The 15,659-nt window shown below is 36.4% G+C and overlaps 1 protein-coding gene across 3 annotated transcripts in view; it reads right to left on the reverse strand.

Annotated features, from left to right (window-relative positions):
* Positions 1-15,659, reverse strand: part of LOC131154226 (E3 ubiquitin-protein ligase JMJ24) — a 33,137-nt gene that overhangs the window by 2,695 nt on the left and 14,783 nt on the right. For all 3 annotated transcript variants that reach the window (XR_009136393.1, XM_058106861.1, XM_058106860.1), the window contains exons 3-11: positions 10,367-10,509; positions 10,187-10,286; positions 9,926-10,058; positions 7,840-7,894; positions 6,780-7,470; positions 6,263-6,592; positions 5,319-5,744; positions 5,154-5,226; positions 4,392-4,477 (exon numbers count right to left, since the gene is read on the reverse strand). Coding sequence is in view for 2 of the 3 variants with exons in the window: in XM_058106861.1 (XP_057962844.1) it covers positions 4,392-4,477; positions 5,154-5,226; positions 5,319-5,744; positions 6,263-6,592; positions 6,780-7,470; positions 7,840-7,894; positions 9,926-10,058; positions 10,187-10,286; positions 10,367-10,509 (2,037 nt within the window). In the remaining variant the exon portion in view is untranslated. The remainder of the gene's footprint in view (positions 1-4,391; positions 4,478-5,153; positions 5,227-5,318; positions 5,745-6,262; positions 6,593-6,779; positions 7,471-7,839; positions 7,895-9,925; positions 10,059-10,186; positions 10,287-10,366; positions 10,510-15,659) is intronic.

Genomic DNA, 15,659 nt, shown 5'->3' on the forward strand with positions numbered 1-15,659 from the left:
AAGTTGGACCTGGTAGCATTCAGGCCCAAAGTTCAAGTTACAATTTAAAGGGCGGCCTTTGGATTCTTTCTGCTGCAAAGCAGGCCCAAGTCCCACCTTCTGCTTTGCAGCTGGAGAAAAAGCAGGGAGCTACCTTCTCTTCATTGGAAATAGACTTCAGTCCAATTAGGCTTTGAAGGGCAAGAGATGGTAAAAGCTAGACCTGAACCAATTAATTCTGGATGTATGATTGATGCTGTTGCACCTTGGGCAGAGAGCAATCTTGTGTAGAGAAGAGAATTTCAAGTGAATCTCCAGTGATGGCTGTTGAGAAGGAGAGGCATTACAAAGGATTTAGAAGCTGGTGTGGACCAGACTAATTGGAAAAATGATGGTTCGAGGGGAAAATCCTTTGGTAAATCTGACAAATTTAGGAGTCAAATGGTTTAAGCTTGTCAGAAGGCGGTTTAGATGGGTGTGAAAATGAGGAAAAGATTTGAAGAGAACCAAGAGCATCCTGGTGAGACAGTGCCAAAGACCTTAATGAGAGATACCAAAGGAGAGTTATGTATTGTGGGAGATCCATATGTTAAGAAGGGTGTAACAGAAAGGAGAAGACAAAATGGGGGGGAATCTCTCGGACAATGATAGCGAGGACCTTGTGAGTTTGATGTGATGGGGGGTTGCTTTTCGATGAGATTTGGGAAAAATAAGGATATGGTTCTGATTCTTTTACTTACTTGGGTGCTTATTGTACATGCATCCATCTTTGATGGAAGGATTAGAAGGGGTTTCTATTTTTGAGGAGGATGATTTGGTTAATAATCAAAAGTGTAAGAATGGAATTCTGTCTACCCAGAAGAACCTAAAAGCTAATGGATAAGAAGGGTTTAAAGCTGTCTGAACCTGGAGGGAAATGAATGTCTCGATGGTGGTAAAAGTAAGGCAAAGAAGAGCCAAAGAGAACTAGCTAATTTGAAGTGCTTGGTGAACTACAATTGAAAAGGATTAGAGGGGTTTTATTTCACAGTTTTTGTTCTCTCTCTTTTTATTTTGATTCTGTATCTATTGGAGGATTTCCTGTCCCCACGTAGGCTGTAATTTCTCTTTTCTCTATCTAATACATCTTTTACTGTTCAAAAAATTCTTTGGAATGGGATGGGGGAGGAAATGAGGGATCATTTAGTGAGTTGGGACAAGGTAAGGATACCTAAATCTAAAGGAGGTCCGGGGATATAAAATTTGGTGTTTAAGAACATCTCTTTAAGGGGGAAAAGAGGTTGCAGTCTTTTCCTTTAGTAGGTCGAATCCCTTTGGCATAAGGTAATTTAAACTAAATATGGCTCCATGGGAATGATTGGGATGGAATTTGGTATAAAACGTGGCAAAAATGCAAAAACAGAGATAACTTTGAAAAATATAAGGAGACAAGAAAAGATGCAAAAAAGGCCATTAGTGAAGCTAAATATAGATCATTTAATGTTTGTATGATAAATTAGGTACAAAAGAAGGGGAAAGAGATATATTTAAACTTGCTAAAGCTAGAGAAAGGAAGAATAAGGACTTAGGAAATGTGATATGTATAAAAAGTGAGGATGATATTGTCTTAGTTAAGGACAAAGACATTAAAGAAAGATGGCGAAGTTACTTTAGTAAGTTGTTTAATGAAAACTAAATAAAAGAATTAAACTTGGAATTGTCAAATGATAAAAAGATTAAAAATATGACATTTATTAACAAAATTAGAGTTAACAAAGTTAAGTTTGCACTAAGAAAGATGGAAAATGGGAAAGCTATGGGACCAGATAACATCCTAATTGAAGTTTGGAAATGCTTAAGTGATAACGGAATTATATGGTTAACTAATTTATTTAATACAATTGTAAAACTAAGAAAATGTCAGATGAATGGAGGAAAAGCACTTTAATACCTATATACAAAAATAAAGGAAATATTTAAAATTGTAATAACTATCGTGGAATTAAACTTATGAGTCATACGATAAAACTATGGGAAAGGGTAGTTGAACAAAGATTAAGGTTAAAAACGAAGGTCTTAAAAAATCAATTTGGTTTTATGCCTGGGAGATCTACCATAGAAGCTATTTATCTTTCAAGAAGATTAATGAAAAAGTTTAGGGAAAAGAAGAGGGACTTACATATGATATTTATTGACCTTGAGAAAGCATATGATAGGATACATAAGGAAGTTCTATGGTGAGTTTTAGAAAAAAAGGGTGTATGTAGTAGGTATACCAATGTCATTAAGGATATGTACGATGGAGTAATGACTAATGTAAGGACTTTAAATGGAGAAACTAGAGAATTTCCAATCACCATAGGTGTACATCAAGGATCTGCTTTGAGTCCTTATCTTTTTGCTTTAGTGATGGACCAATTGACTAAGAGTATTCAAAAGGAGTTTCTATGGTGTATGTTGTTTGCAAATGATATTGTATTAATTGACGAAACTAGGGACGGAGTAGAGGCTAAGTTAGAATTATGGAGAGAAGCTTTGGAATCTAAAGGCTATTAGGATAAGTAGAAATAAGACAGAATATGTGAAATGTAATTTTAGTAATGATAGGAGGAATATTAGAGACAAAGTTAAACTTGATGATGACGAAATAAATGGCACTTGTAGATTTCGATACCTTATGCAAGCTGAAAGAGAAGGTGAAGAAGATGTAATGCATAGAGTTAAAGCAAGTTGGGTAAAATGGAGAAGTGCTTCAAGTGTGTTTTGTGATCATAGAATACCCTTAAAATTGAAAGGGAAGTTTTATAGGCAGCTATAAGACCAGCTATGCTATATGGAACGGAATGTTGGGCGATGAAAAAACATAATATCCAAAAAGTAAAAGTTTCCGAAATAAGAATGCTTAAATGGATGAGTGATATAACATTGAAAGTTAAATTAAGGAATGAACATATTCGTGGTAAGTTAGGTGTAACTCCTATAGAAGATAAGATAAAGGAGAGGCAACTCAGATGCTATGGACACTTGCAACTGAGACCACATAGTGCACCTGTGAGAAAGAGTGACTTAGTTACTGTGGGGGGCAGTAAAAGGGGTAGAGGTAGACATAAAATAACTTAGGAGGAGATAGGAAGGATTTAATATCCTTGAATCTATCAAAAGAAATGGTTCATGATCGCATAAATTGGCAGAAAAGGATTCATATAGCCGACCCCACCTAGTGGAACTAAGGCTTGGTTTTGTTGTTGTTGTTGTTGTTGGGAATGATTGGGATGCTAAGGTAGGAGGAGGATTTCTCATGCAAGTCAATGAAATTTCTATCTCAAATTTATCCTACTTTCATTTCTTCAACTCACTACAGCGTGGGGGTGGCTCTAGAGTTCATTTTTGGGAGGAAGTGTGGATAGGGGGATGGGCCCTTTATGATGCTCTCCCTTGTTTATACAATATTTTCAACGTTCATAATGTTCCTATTTTATATTTCTATAATCAAGTTGACACTAATGTTTATTATAATCATTTTTTCTCTTGTAATCTAAATGATGGGGAAGCGGACGAGCTTAGTTCCACTTGGTTCTTTGAGTTCAATTCTCGATGATCATCAATTTCACCCTTCTCAGGTTAAAAGAATTTAGGGTTTCGATAGTCAATAGTATTTCTTTTTCTCTTGTACATCCTTTCATTCTTAACTAGTTTAGTCCCCAAATATCATCCTTTCCACTAGAATAATTTTGCTTGGAATGCCAGGTTCCTTTTAAGGCTAAGAATTTTATTTGGCTCATGATTTTGAATAAGATAAATGGTAATGACTGTTTCAGAGAGAGGGCCAGGAGGCCTAATAAGGCTTTATCACCTGATCTTTGTGTGTTGGTCAAGCAGCTCACTTTTTTCTTGCATGATTTTTTTACTTGGAAAATGTGAAATTATCTTTTTGACATTGTAGAGGAAGAAGTGTGTTAGTACAGGCACTTTGGAAGAGACGTTTCTTATTAGATTTCAAAGCTTTGGCAGAAGGATGCTAGAATTTGTGGAGATGTGCTTTTATAGCCTGGCTGTGGGGCATTTGGTTTTGGAGGAACTCGAGAATTTTCCTGCATAAAGTTCTACCAGGGTATTTGCTTTAGGGGAGGGTGGCCTTCTACGGCCCTCTATACACGTCAACGGCACATGCTTTTCCAGAAGTTTCACTCTCTCATATTCAGAGTGATCGGTGATCTTTATTACACTGATCGTTATGTTATGTTCTTACTTCTCTGCTTTGATTTCCCTCCTCTAATAAAATTTCTTTTATTATTAAAAAAAAAAAATTCGGATGATCTTCATGAAAGCATCTTACAGTCCGAGCAGCATATATAAAAAAATAAACACCATATGTTTGGGATTGATTTGCAGGGTTACGCAAACATGAAGCCTATCAATCACGCTGAACTCACCTGAAGATTCCTTACTTGGAAAGGGCAACCAGCAGGGATGAATACAGCTTGCCCCAAATGCTGTTCAAAAGACCATGGTTCCACACCTGAGAGAAAATGGGAATATTTATTGTTCTAGACAATCATTCAGTAAATTTCAAGAGGAAATTTCTGGCACAATTTTTATTTTCAACACGAAAGGCAATGAAAAAATTGGGATACAAGCTATTACAGTGAGAGGCAAATTAAAAACAATAGTAACCTGGTAAAGTACACAAGTCAGTTCAAAAATTATGCACACCAATGAGATTCCCCAGCAGCCATTAAAAACACCTTCAACAAAGGTGATCCAAATTTGAAAAGTCCATCCAGTAACAAAGGCAGAGCCTCGTTGGATTTGTTAACAGAAACAGCAGTTGCCTAACTTTACCCCCCCCCCCCCCCCAAAAAAAACAAAAACACAAAACCCAGGAAAAGAAAACATGAAAGAGGGAAACAACTATATCTGCACTTGCAACATAAGTAAATAAATTGTGTGAACTATGGACAATTTTGGAACCACAGGTAGCTCCGACGGCACAAATCCGCGCAAATAGTTTTTCTGCTGAAATCCCCATTGTGGGGACCCAATGAATGAATGAATAGTCAACACAATCTCTGAATGCGTATATTGCTCATGGCAGTGACAGCCAGATTACATCCTCCCAAAGTAATTGCACACATGAGAGAGAGAGAGAGAGAGAGAGAGAGAGAGAGTAGGAAGAGATAGGTATTTGCCCCTACCAAATTCTTCCTTCAATTTTCTTTTATGATGCTTGTTCAAGTACATTGCTCCGTCATAGAGAGGACGAGTCATCTGGCATCCGAAAACCCACAATAAGCAGCATGTACTAAATTCAAATCAGTAATACAGACTTACAAGCATGTAGAATCAGAAAATAAACTTACAGAATCACTTATTACACCATAAACCATCCCAAATTCCTTCCAATGCTGTCTCAGATACTCACTCAGCTTTGGAACATCCTGCCGACGAAAGACATCCCAAAGAGCACCAGGACAAGTCTTTTTTGAGATATCTTCACCTTCTCTGTTTGACTCTTCACAATCTACCATTTTCTCTTCACTAATAGTAGTTGTTTCAATCCCTTGATCCCCCATTTTCTCATCCTTACTCGCATCCAAATCTGTCCCTTGTTCATTATGTGCACTATGTCCCAGTGATGAATCAAGCAATCTTCCCTCCAAACTCATCTGTGGATGTCCAGACAAGCCACCTACCTCCACTTCCTTGAAGGTTTTTTGTATCTTTTCAATTGTTGACCGCTGCCAACCTTTAAGCTTTACTTCAGATGTATGCACCAATAGGTATACCTTAATATACCTCAGGAAATGTTAGTCTAAATTATTCAATTATTCTGTAGAAGTTATTTAAGAATGCCAAAAATAATCCAAATATTTGATGGTTGCAAGGTGCACATGCCACTAGTAGGAGTGGAATCAATGCAACCATATGTACTGCTGTTATGTAGGAAGTCGACCAATGCAAAGTCTGTGTGTTTTTTATTTTTTTTTTTTTTTTTTTGGGGGGGGGGGGGGGGGAGAGGGCAATGCTGAAAAGAAAGAAATTGAGAATACATAAGGGAGAGAATATATGATGATGCATTTAACAGTGCGAGAACTTATTTTTATGGAATTATTCTTTTACCCTTAAAATTATGTTTAAGGTCAAGAGTACATTAGAGCTTAAAACATAAGGTTTTATTACTTATAAGTAGGAAACCCTGTTTTCTCTCAACAATAATTAAACTTCCTTATCCAGTACAGTTTCAAGACACGGATTAGAAATAAATATGCTATAGTTTAACAAGAAACATGAATGAGGTTCTTACCATGTCCCGCATATTCAAATGGACATTGGTGACTGAATCACCTCGACCAAGCTCCTCATATGTGCCATAGGAAATTAAGATTTTAGGTCCCACGTCATTCTGCAAGGAGTAATGAGGCAGCTTTGCAGCAACATTTAGAAGACCCCACTTCGAATGGATATACTCAAGTAAAGGCAGTTTACTGATAAATTCAGGTCTCTCACACAGTAAGAACTCTTCAGAAGCACTAGGAGAAGGCCAATCCTTCAACTTCAACATTTCAGGCCAACCATTTTCATGGATTCGTCCCTCTGAGTATCCTTTGATGAATTGACCAATTTCAATATCGACCTGCCATGTGAAGTCACATTTAGCTCAGGGAAAACAAAAAATGGCAGGGCATTTCTGGACATTAATAACCATCCAGCACCTTACAAGTTCCAACAACCCATCAAAAAAAACCCAGGAGCATAAAAGGAAAGTAAAATTTATTAAGTTTATCTATCTTCAAGCAACAGTTTAAATTTGTTAAGTTTACCTCAGACCAGCTTAAGCAATCTACAGCCTTCATTGTTCTATAGTCATCTTTCATTTTCTCAACTGATGTCTCCCGAATGCCTCTCCATATGACCATCGGATCCCAGCTTGAAATTGAAAAACTATCACACACCTGCTTAACAATGACAGGTTCACCCCTGATCCAATGCTTCCTGAAATCACTAATCCCTTCAATTTTTATATCTTGAGCAGCAGGGCAGTATAAGAAATTATCATCACTGTCCTCTCTCTGTGCAAACTGGCAGTGTTTGGTGTTGCTTAATGCAAAATTTTGTGGAATGCCATCGTCATAAGCCTTACAACCGCTAACCATTTCCTCCACATTTTTTGCCAGTTTAGCAACCCAATTCATCTTGAAAATGCGTCTTAGGGTTAAAGATAAGCAACCACAGCCACCATATTTCTTTGGGGGGCATGGGATACTGCCGTCACTATTGGCTCTCCAATCAGTAAACTTGTCTAGAGAAGATAATTTTAAGCTGGAATTTTTCAATCGCTCCAACACAGTTTCAGTGTCTTGACTTCTATCAGCATTCTGGTTTTCAATCATTTCTTCATCAACCCCAAGCCTAGCTGCTTCCCGAAGATCATGACAGCAACTGAGGCATAGATCATATGAGCAATTTGCACAGTGCCGATGATAATCAATAATGGGTATCCGACAGAAATCACTGCAAGAAAGCACATCGCAATGAATTATAACACGTCAAAATATGACGCATAAATGCACATAAAACACCCACACCATCCAATCAATAAGCACCAACTAGAGAAGCATGAGTAGAGATTTAATGACCTGATCACAATGCCTAGTTTTTCCTTTACCAAAAAAAGTGTAATAATAAGCCCAAATCACATTTATAAAAGATATTGATTATGAAAAAAAAACAATATATGGTTTGGGCCATTAGAAGCATCAACCAAATACTGGAAAATCACAACAAATGGGCATTTGTTGACAATATTGTTTTCTACAAATCCAATTATACATAAAACATATAAAATTAAAGCAAATAGCTCGTTGGTGTTCTTTAATGTACCAGCACATCTGCTCGTCTGCATTCAATTTTGTCCTGCCAAGATCTGTTACGGTTCCTGGAAAAATATACAAAATAATTACACAATTATAACTGTCATTTTCAAAAAGCATCAATTCCAATACATAGCTGGGACATCAAAAGTAAATCTGAGAACTGGTGAGACTGGACAGCCATCCATATATACAACGGCATTGGGACCTTAGTTTTGGGTAAACTGACCCAAATATAAATAAAAATTATTGAAACAACAAAAATTTATAAATAGTTAGAAGTTAGAACTAGTCATTTTTCCTCACATGCATCATAAGTGAATAGCTGCTATAAAATTCTAAAATAATGGTCTCAGATGAAAAACAAGAAAATTTTGGATGTATAGAAGCATATCTATGGGAATGTCTTAAGATTTTGCAAGGGATGGTCCTAGGTGCAGATTGATATAAGTTATAAATATATTGATTTTCAAGAACCAGTTTGAGTTTGTTATGTGATTATTTTTTACGACTTCAAAGTAAAATTAGTTTTAGAACAAAAACACTAAGGATAATATACAATAAGTTAGGGTAGAAAGTGATCTTTACTCTAAAAACCAATTTGGAAGACATTTTTGACAACCAACTTCAGGCCACAAAGATTTAAGGTCTAAAAACACTTCTAACTCCATGATTAATTTATTTACTAACCAGATTATTGAACAATAATCTAAAAATAAGTTAACACTAAAATTAACTCCAACAAACTGTCCAAAACAACCACCATGCAGTATAGGGACATTTGGTATCACTATCAAAAACTAAGAAAAAAAAAACCAAAAACGAATATTGAAAAAACAAAACTTAAAAATCAGTAACCTGACTTGTTAATATTTACAAAACAACTACAAATTAAAAACATGATTGGGAAAATGCTCATTTTTGTCCAAGAACCAAATAACAATTAGATTTGATTTAAACAATAAAAATATAAAACTAAAATTTAAAAATATTATAAGAAAAATAAAAATTATTATAATTATTTTACTTAATTATTATATTCGAAGACTCACTTTTAGTACTACAAGAACAATCTAATTGTACATGAAATTGAAAAATGGTAAGAACTTTTTTTAAAATGACTTACTACTTTTTTTCTAAATTTTTAGAAATGTTATAGGTATTTGTATTTTAATTATATTTTAAATTCACAAATTCATTTTATGTTAATTTTAATTAAAAAAATTATGCATATAATGAATGATTTAATTCATAAAAGTTAATTCTGCAGATTAAAGCATTATGGTGTTGCCCATAAAAATTTGGTTTTTAGTTTTTCTGAAAAGAACGGCAAACCGACAACAGAAACCAAAAACTAGCAACATAAACAAGTTGTCATAATCTGTTTTTTCACTTTACAGAAACAAAAAATAGAAAACAAAAATGATACCAAACAACTGGGAGCTAACATAAGGTATAAATTATTATTTCTAAAATAGAGTGCAACGATTTAGCTAGAAAATTATCAGCATTCTAACATCAACTTCAGAGAAAATTTTGACAATCAATTTTGGGTTATAAAGTTATGCTTAAGATATCATACATAAACCCATACATGTGCATATATTTACACATGCACATCCACATGAACATCAGCATACAAGCACAAATATCACATGATATACATACATACATACATATAGTACACACACGTTATTATATGTCTATATTAATTTTTAAATGCTCTGTCCCAAGTTTGGAAGCCTAGAGTTTGGGCCTCCTATTTGCATTTGCATAGATATGGATAAAATGTAATATGAAATTGTACTGCATTTCACCCAAATCCACACAAATCCAAATCCAAGGGCTCTCATCCATGCTCCCAGACACAACCTAAATGTAATGTTATGTAATTTTTTTAATGTAATTTTTTAAAGAATGTTTGGTCATATTTTTTAAAGATCAGAACATTTTTTTGTCCACGAAATGATAATTACAAGACTATGTGCTTTTGTTGTAGCCAAGCCAGTCCTCAAACCTTTGCCAGCCGGCCCACTTGTCGAACCATGCCTTTGGGCTGCCCAGCCAATGCTCAAATATTTTCAAATGTAACTTACCACAAAGTCGCTTTTCTAGCTCTACTTCAGCACACTGTTCATAGTGGATACGCGTAACTACAGGAAGCACTGCAGATAGGAGGCAGTGGAGAAATTCCAATTTGTCTTGGACAGGTATCTCCCTTATTCTTACCTGCAACTCAGAACAATCAAGTTTCAAACAAGAGCATCATATATAAGGAAAGGAATACAACATTAACAAGACTAGAAAATTCAAGAACTTCATAGATACGATGCCCTTTCATTTCAGACAAGGAGTACCTTTATCAAATTGTCTCCACGTAAGCACACCCTGCAATTACAAGTACCACGACATGCAGGACAAATCCTCTGGATCTCTTCCAATGGGATATCAGAATACCTAAAAAGGAGTTGCATGGTCAATAAATACAAACTTGTTAAAGTGGAAATATATCATTTTGACTAAAAAATAGGGCTCACCATGTAGAGATGCAACTACCACAGTATCCTCTCCTATCACATTTAAGACACCACAAAACACTGCCTTTGTCATTCCTCCGACATTGATGGCAAGTTTGCCCACCAGTCTCTTCAGAAGAATCTGTGCTTCTTTCAGATGATTCCTAAAAGCAACATGTGCATTTTAGTAAACCAGATATTACAAGTAGAAAAGCATGGTATGCCCCGCAAACAAGGTATCCTTCGGCAAATGAAAGACAATCCAGTACCTGACTATTTTAAAGATTAAAATAACACTACAATTCTTCTATCCAACAATTTTGGAGCACATAATCTTCCACGTAGGTTGGAAGGCTGTCCTTGATTCCTAATATTATGTTGTACAACAACAATAACCATGCCTTAAGTCCCACTAGGTGGGGTCAACTAAATGAATCCTTTTTCAGCCAATTTGCACTATATTGGGCAATATCCTATGACGAATCGAGGTAGGTTATTTTTTTTTAGCCAGCAAAGAGAAACTAATATTGACAAAACATAAAGGGGATGCCAACCCAAGGTACAAAACTTCAACCACTCTGTAGAGTGTCGCAAACGTCAAGGATGACATAATGATCATTAACAATTTTCCCACTAAGCCAGCTGGAGCTTCAATCCATTAGTCTTTGCAAATCTGAAGCAAAGTAGTTGAACCTTTGAAGCCTCTCTTATTTCTTTCTTTCCAAGCACACCAAAAGATGGCAAGAGTGATGAGGTTCAAATCCTTTCACTTCTCCTTGGTGGCTTTGATGCCTTTCCAAGCCCAAATCTCCCATCCAACTGAATTTGCCGTAACCCACTACTGTCCAGTCAAGGAAAGAGTCAAATTCCACAAGTTCCTTGTCCAGGGGCAGTGGAGAAGAATGTGGCTAACAGATTCTGCATCAGCCATACAAAGAAAACACCTATTTGTGACTGTAAGCCCTCTTTTCTGCAAATTGTCAAGGGTTAAATTATTTCCATGTACAGACTCCCAAACAAAAAAGGTGACTTTTGAAGGGGCTGTCGTCCTCCAAATGTGAATCCAAGGGGAGTTGTAGCAATTTGTTCCCAACAATGAGAGCTTCTTGTAGAACGATCTAACAGCGAAAACATCATTTTCGTTCAAAGCCCATTTTGGTTCATCGAGAATGTTTTGGTGATGGTTGTAGAGAAATCTGTAAAAGTCAGCAAGCGCATGAAGTTCCAAATCTGCCATGTTCCTAGTACAAGGAAAATCCCAAAAATTCCATGATTGGTGATTTGGAGAAGATGACTGATAAGGGCATTTTTGTCACAAGACAAGGTGTAGATGGAACGAAAGCCAAGATTACTATTCTCACGCCACACATCATGCCAAAAGTAGACATTGGCCCCATTCCCCACTTGAAATGTAACAAATTGGAAAAAATCATCCTTCCTTTGCTGATGAATTTCCATACTCTTGCTCCATAGAGACCCATTCTATTGTGAATTGTCCATTCATTGTGCTCAAGCCCATATTTAGAAAAAATAGTATCCCACCAAAAGTGGTTTTTCTCCTTAATGAACCTCCATAACCACTTCCTAAGGAGGGCTTTATTGAAAGTGAGGGGGGATTTCAACCCCAAACCTCCCAAACAAATGGGTTGCTTGACCATTCCTTATCTAACAAGGTGATATTTAAACTCCTCTCCTAAGCTACCCCAAAGAAATCTTCTCTGAATTCCCTCCGATCCCTTTGCGACTAAGGCCAGTAAGGGAAGGAGAGACATGAAGTAAATTGGAAGATTCATCAAAAACTCCTTCGAGGGTGAGTTTGCCTCATTTTGATAAGAAATTTATTTTCTATCTTGCTAATCTCCTTTCACACTTTTCAATAGTAGGGTCCCGGACTCCTTTGTCTTTGAATTTGGCTTCGAGGGGGAGACACCAAGGTAAAGAATGAGAAAGGTTCCAATCTTACAACCCAAAAGACCAGCAAGGAAGGTCCCCCTATGTTCTCTCCAATTGGAATAAACTTACTTTTTACCAAGTTTCACTTTCAGGCCTAAGACAACCTCAAACCCTAACAAAATGCACCAGAAGTTGAGGATATGAAGGGGGTCATCTTCACAAAAAATGATAGTATCATCTACAAAATGAAGATAAGAAACTTCTGTAAGCCTTTCATTTCTACCCACCTTGAGACCTCTTAAGATCCCTCCTTTAGTAGCTTTCATCAGCATAAGGCTAAGCACCTCCATAACCAAAATAAACAGAAAAGGTGAGAAGGGGTCTTCTTGTATCAAGCCTCTCGAGGAATCACTAAGAAGCTTGGGGTTTTGATGCATTGAGCAATCCAACTACACCATAGCTAGTTTGCACACTATTTCCCTTTTCCCTCCTTCATATAGGCACCCACCACCTTATTAACAATAAGGGAAGCATCTATAATATGTCTTCCAGCCACAAAAGCATGCTGATACTAACCAATGACTTCCGATATTGCTTTTTTGAACCTTTGAGGTAGTACTTTGGCAATGACTTTATAAATGCTTCCCACCAAGCTAATAGGTAGAAAATCATTGATGTTAGCAAACCCAACTTTCTTTGGAACAAGAGTGACAAAAGTGGTATTGATGCAATTGACGAATTTTATTGATCTATGGAACTCATCGAACATGTTTTGTAGAGACCCAAACCCAAAAAATAAAATAAAAATAAATAAAAGAAAAGAGAAATAGATAAAAAGAAAAGAAAAGAAAAGAAAAAGAAAGAAAAGGGGTTTGGAACAGGCCAAACCGTCGACGGTTTCAGGAGGCTCAGGAAAAACCGTCAACGGTTTTAGCAGGGCACGGTTTGGCAAGACCAAACTATCGACGGTTTCAAAAATCTCAGGAAAACCGTTGACGGTTTAAACTACCGAGAGCTTGTATAATGGAACCACAGGGCCAAACCATTGACGGTTTCGTACGGGCCAGCTTGCCTATAAATAGAAGTTAGGTTTTTTTTTTTTTAGAAATTTTATTTCCTCTCTAAAATTGGGGTTTCGGTTTGCTCTCTCTCTCTCACATCCCTCACGCATCTCTCTCTCTCCTAAGCCATCCGGAGTCCGCTCTCGCTCCCCGATCGACTCTCTCTCCTCTCTCGGCTTGCCGGCTTACTTCCCACAGCGGTTTCAAAAAGCTAGGGTTTCCGTCTTCCGAGTGAAATAGGCATATTTTCAGGAACAGGTAAGGGAATAGATTATGTCAGCTTGATTTCGAAATTGAACCGATTAAACTATAGTATATGGATATATGATTATTATGATAGTTGTATTTCAAAATCCAACCAGTTAAAGTTGAGTAAAAGTAAAGGGAATAGATTATATCATGTTATTTTGGAAACCCAACCGTTTAAAACGGAGTATGTGATTACAAGAATACTATGAATGATTTTCAGAACGAATCAGGTATTTGAAATGAGGGTTTAGGCATTATACTAGTATTTTGGGAAAATATAAAGGGAATAGGGTTGATCATCCCCATTTTCATTAGTAATATATCTTTGTTGAATTAAATTGGGGAGATGATCATACCCGTATTTTCAGCAGAATATACAAGTATATTATGATATCCTTTTCTACAGTTAATTTATGAAAGTATGAATTAATATCCAAATCATGTGGCATGAGATTAATTTATGTTATAAAGTCTATGGTGATTTTTATGATGCTGTACTAGAAATGTATAGTATTATACTAATTTTACTAGAATTGCTACAAAGAATCCACGAATAATGAAATGATAAATGATTACAGTGAAAGCTCGGTACCGAAGCTACTAGAAGAAGCATAGTGCAGCCACCTTGTAAGGTGAAAGTGTTGGTATGGGATAGTCGACTTGACCAGAGAAGAGTAGTGTTCTCTCCCTGTATACGCGGGTCAGCATGAGATTGTATCCTCTTGGTATACAGGTCAGCATGAGGATGTACCCTCTCGTATACAGGTTAGCATGGGGTTGGCAAGTCATACTTACAGATAGGACTTAATTGACTTAGCTTTGGGTTGATCACCAGACTAAGTCCAGCCTTCGGGCCGCACAACCCAATCATGTGGGGTGAATACATGATGTTATTGGATTGACAGACAAAAAAGTTCTTCTATGAATAATTATAGAATTATATTATGAATGAAATGAAAGTATATGATAGAATTTTGTTATGAATGAAATGGATAGTATGTTTACCTATTTATATAGGCGTGAGTTACAGTTTTAAATGCAGTGTTGTTTCTTAAAGTTAAAGAAAAGGTTATATTTTGTCTACACTGAAACTTATGTTAGCCACACACTGATGCTAATATATTCTTTCTTACTGAGAGGTGTCTCACCCCAATGAATGATTAAATTTTTTAGGACATGCAGGAGACCGAGCTTAGAGAGTTTTGGGAAGGGTGTAGTTATTGTAGCCATAGTAAGTGGTTGTGGAATATGGAACTTTTATGTTTTATTTTTAAATATTTGGCCTATAATAACGGTATTTGGAAAATACTTATATTGTGATGGTTCAGAACTCTAGTAATGCATCTGAGGTGTTTGAATTATTTTCGCTACTTGCATGTATCAGAGACTGTAGTATAGAGAAACAACACCCTGGACCCGACTTCCGGGTTCGGGGGCGTTACAAGACATGTCATACTTGAGGAGGCTACAATTAGCCTGAAATAAAGCCAAGGAGAACCATCTAGTCCAGATGCTTTATCCCCATTTCAATTTTTAATAGCTTGGGGGACTTCTGCTTCTTCAGAGGGTTTCTTAAGTCACGCTAACAAGGAAAGAACTGAGAGATCTAAAATTGATGCCATCCACTGTAGATCACCAAGACTCGGGTTCACTGTAAAGGTTTTATAAATATTACAAATACCCGTCCTAAAATCCTCTTCCCTAGTTAAAATGATTTCCTCAATTTCAATGTTGGATAAGGTGTTACTTCTTCGATGAGTGTTTGTTGTCTGATGAAAGAATTTTGTATTATGGACAACCTCTTTGAGCTATAAAGCTCTAGATTTTTGCATCCAAGATATATCTTCAAGATTAATAACCTCGTTCAATTCCTTCTTAAGCACAACTCTTTTGGCTCTCTGTTCATCATCAAGACGCTAGATTATAACCTGCTCATCCAGCCTTTTGGTGCCATTAAGGATAACAATCTTCTTTGCTTCGACATTTCCAAAGGTGTTTTTGTTCTATATCTTTAGATTTTCTTTTATTCCTTTCAACTTTAAGAAAAGCACAAAACTAGCCTTCCTCGTGACCAAAATAGATGACCACCAAGTTACCACTAACTCTTCGAA

This window comes from Malania oleifera, chromosome 4, assembly GCF_029873635.1.
Source record: "Malania oleifera isolate guangnan ecotype guangnan chromosome 4, ASM2987363v1, whole genome shotgun sequence".
Taxonomy (NCBI): Eukaryota; Viridiplantae; Streptophyta; class Magnoliopsida; order Santalales; family Ximeniaceae; genus Malania; species Malania oleifera.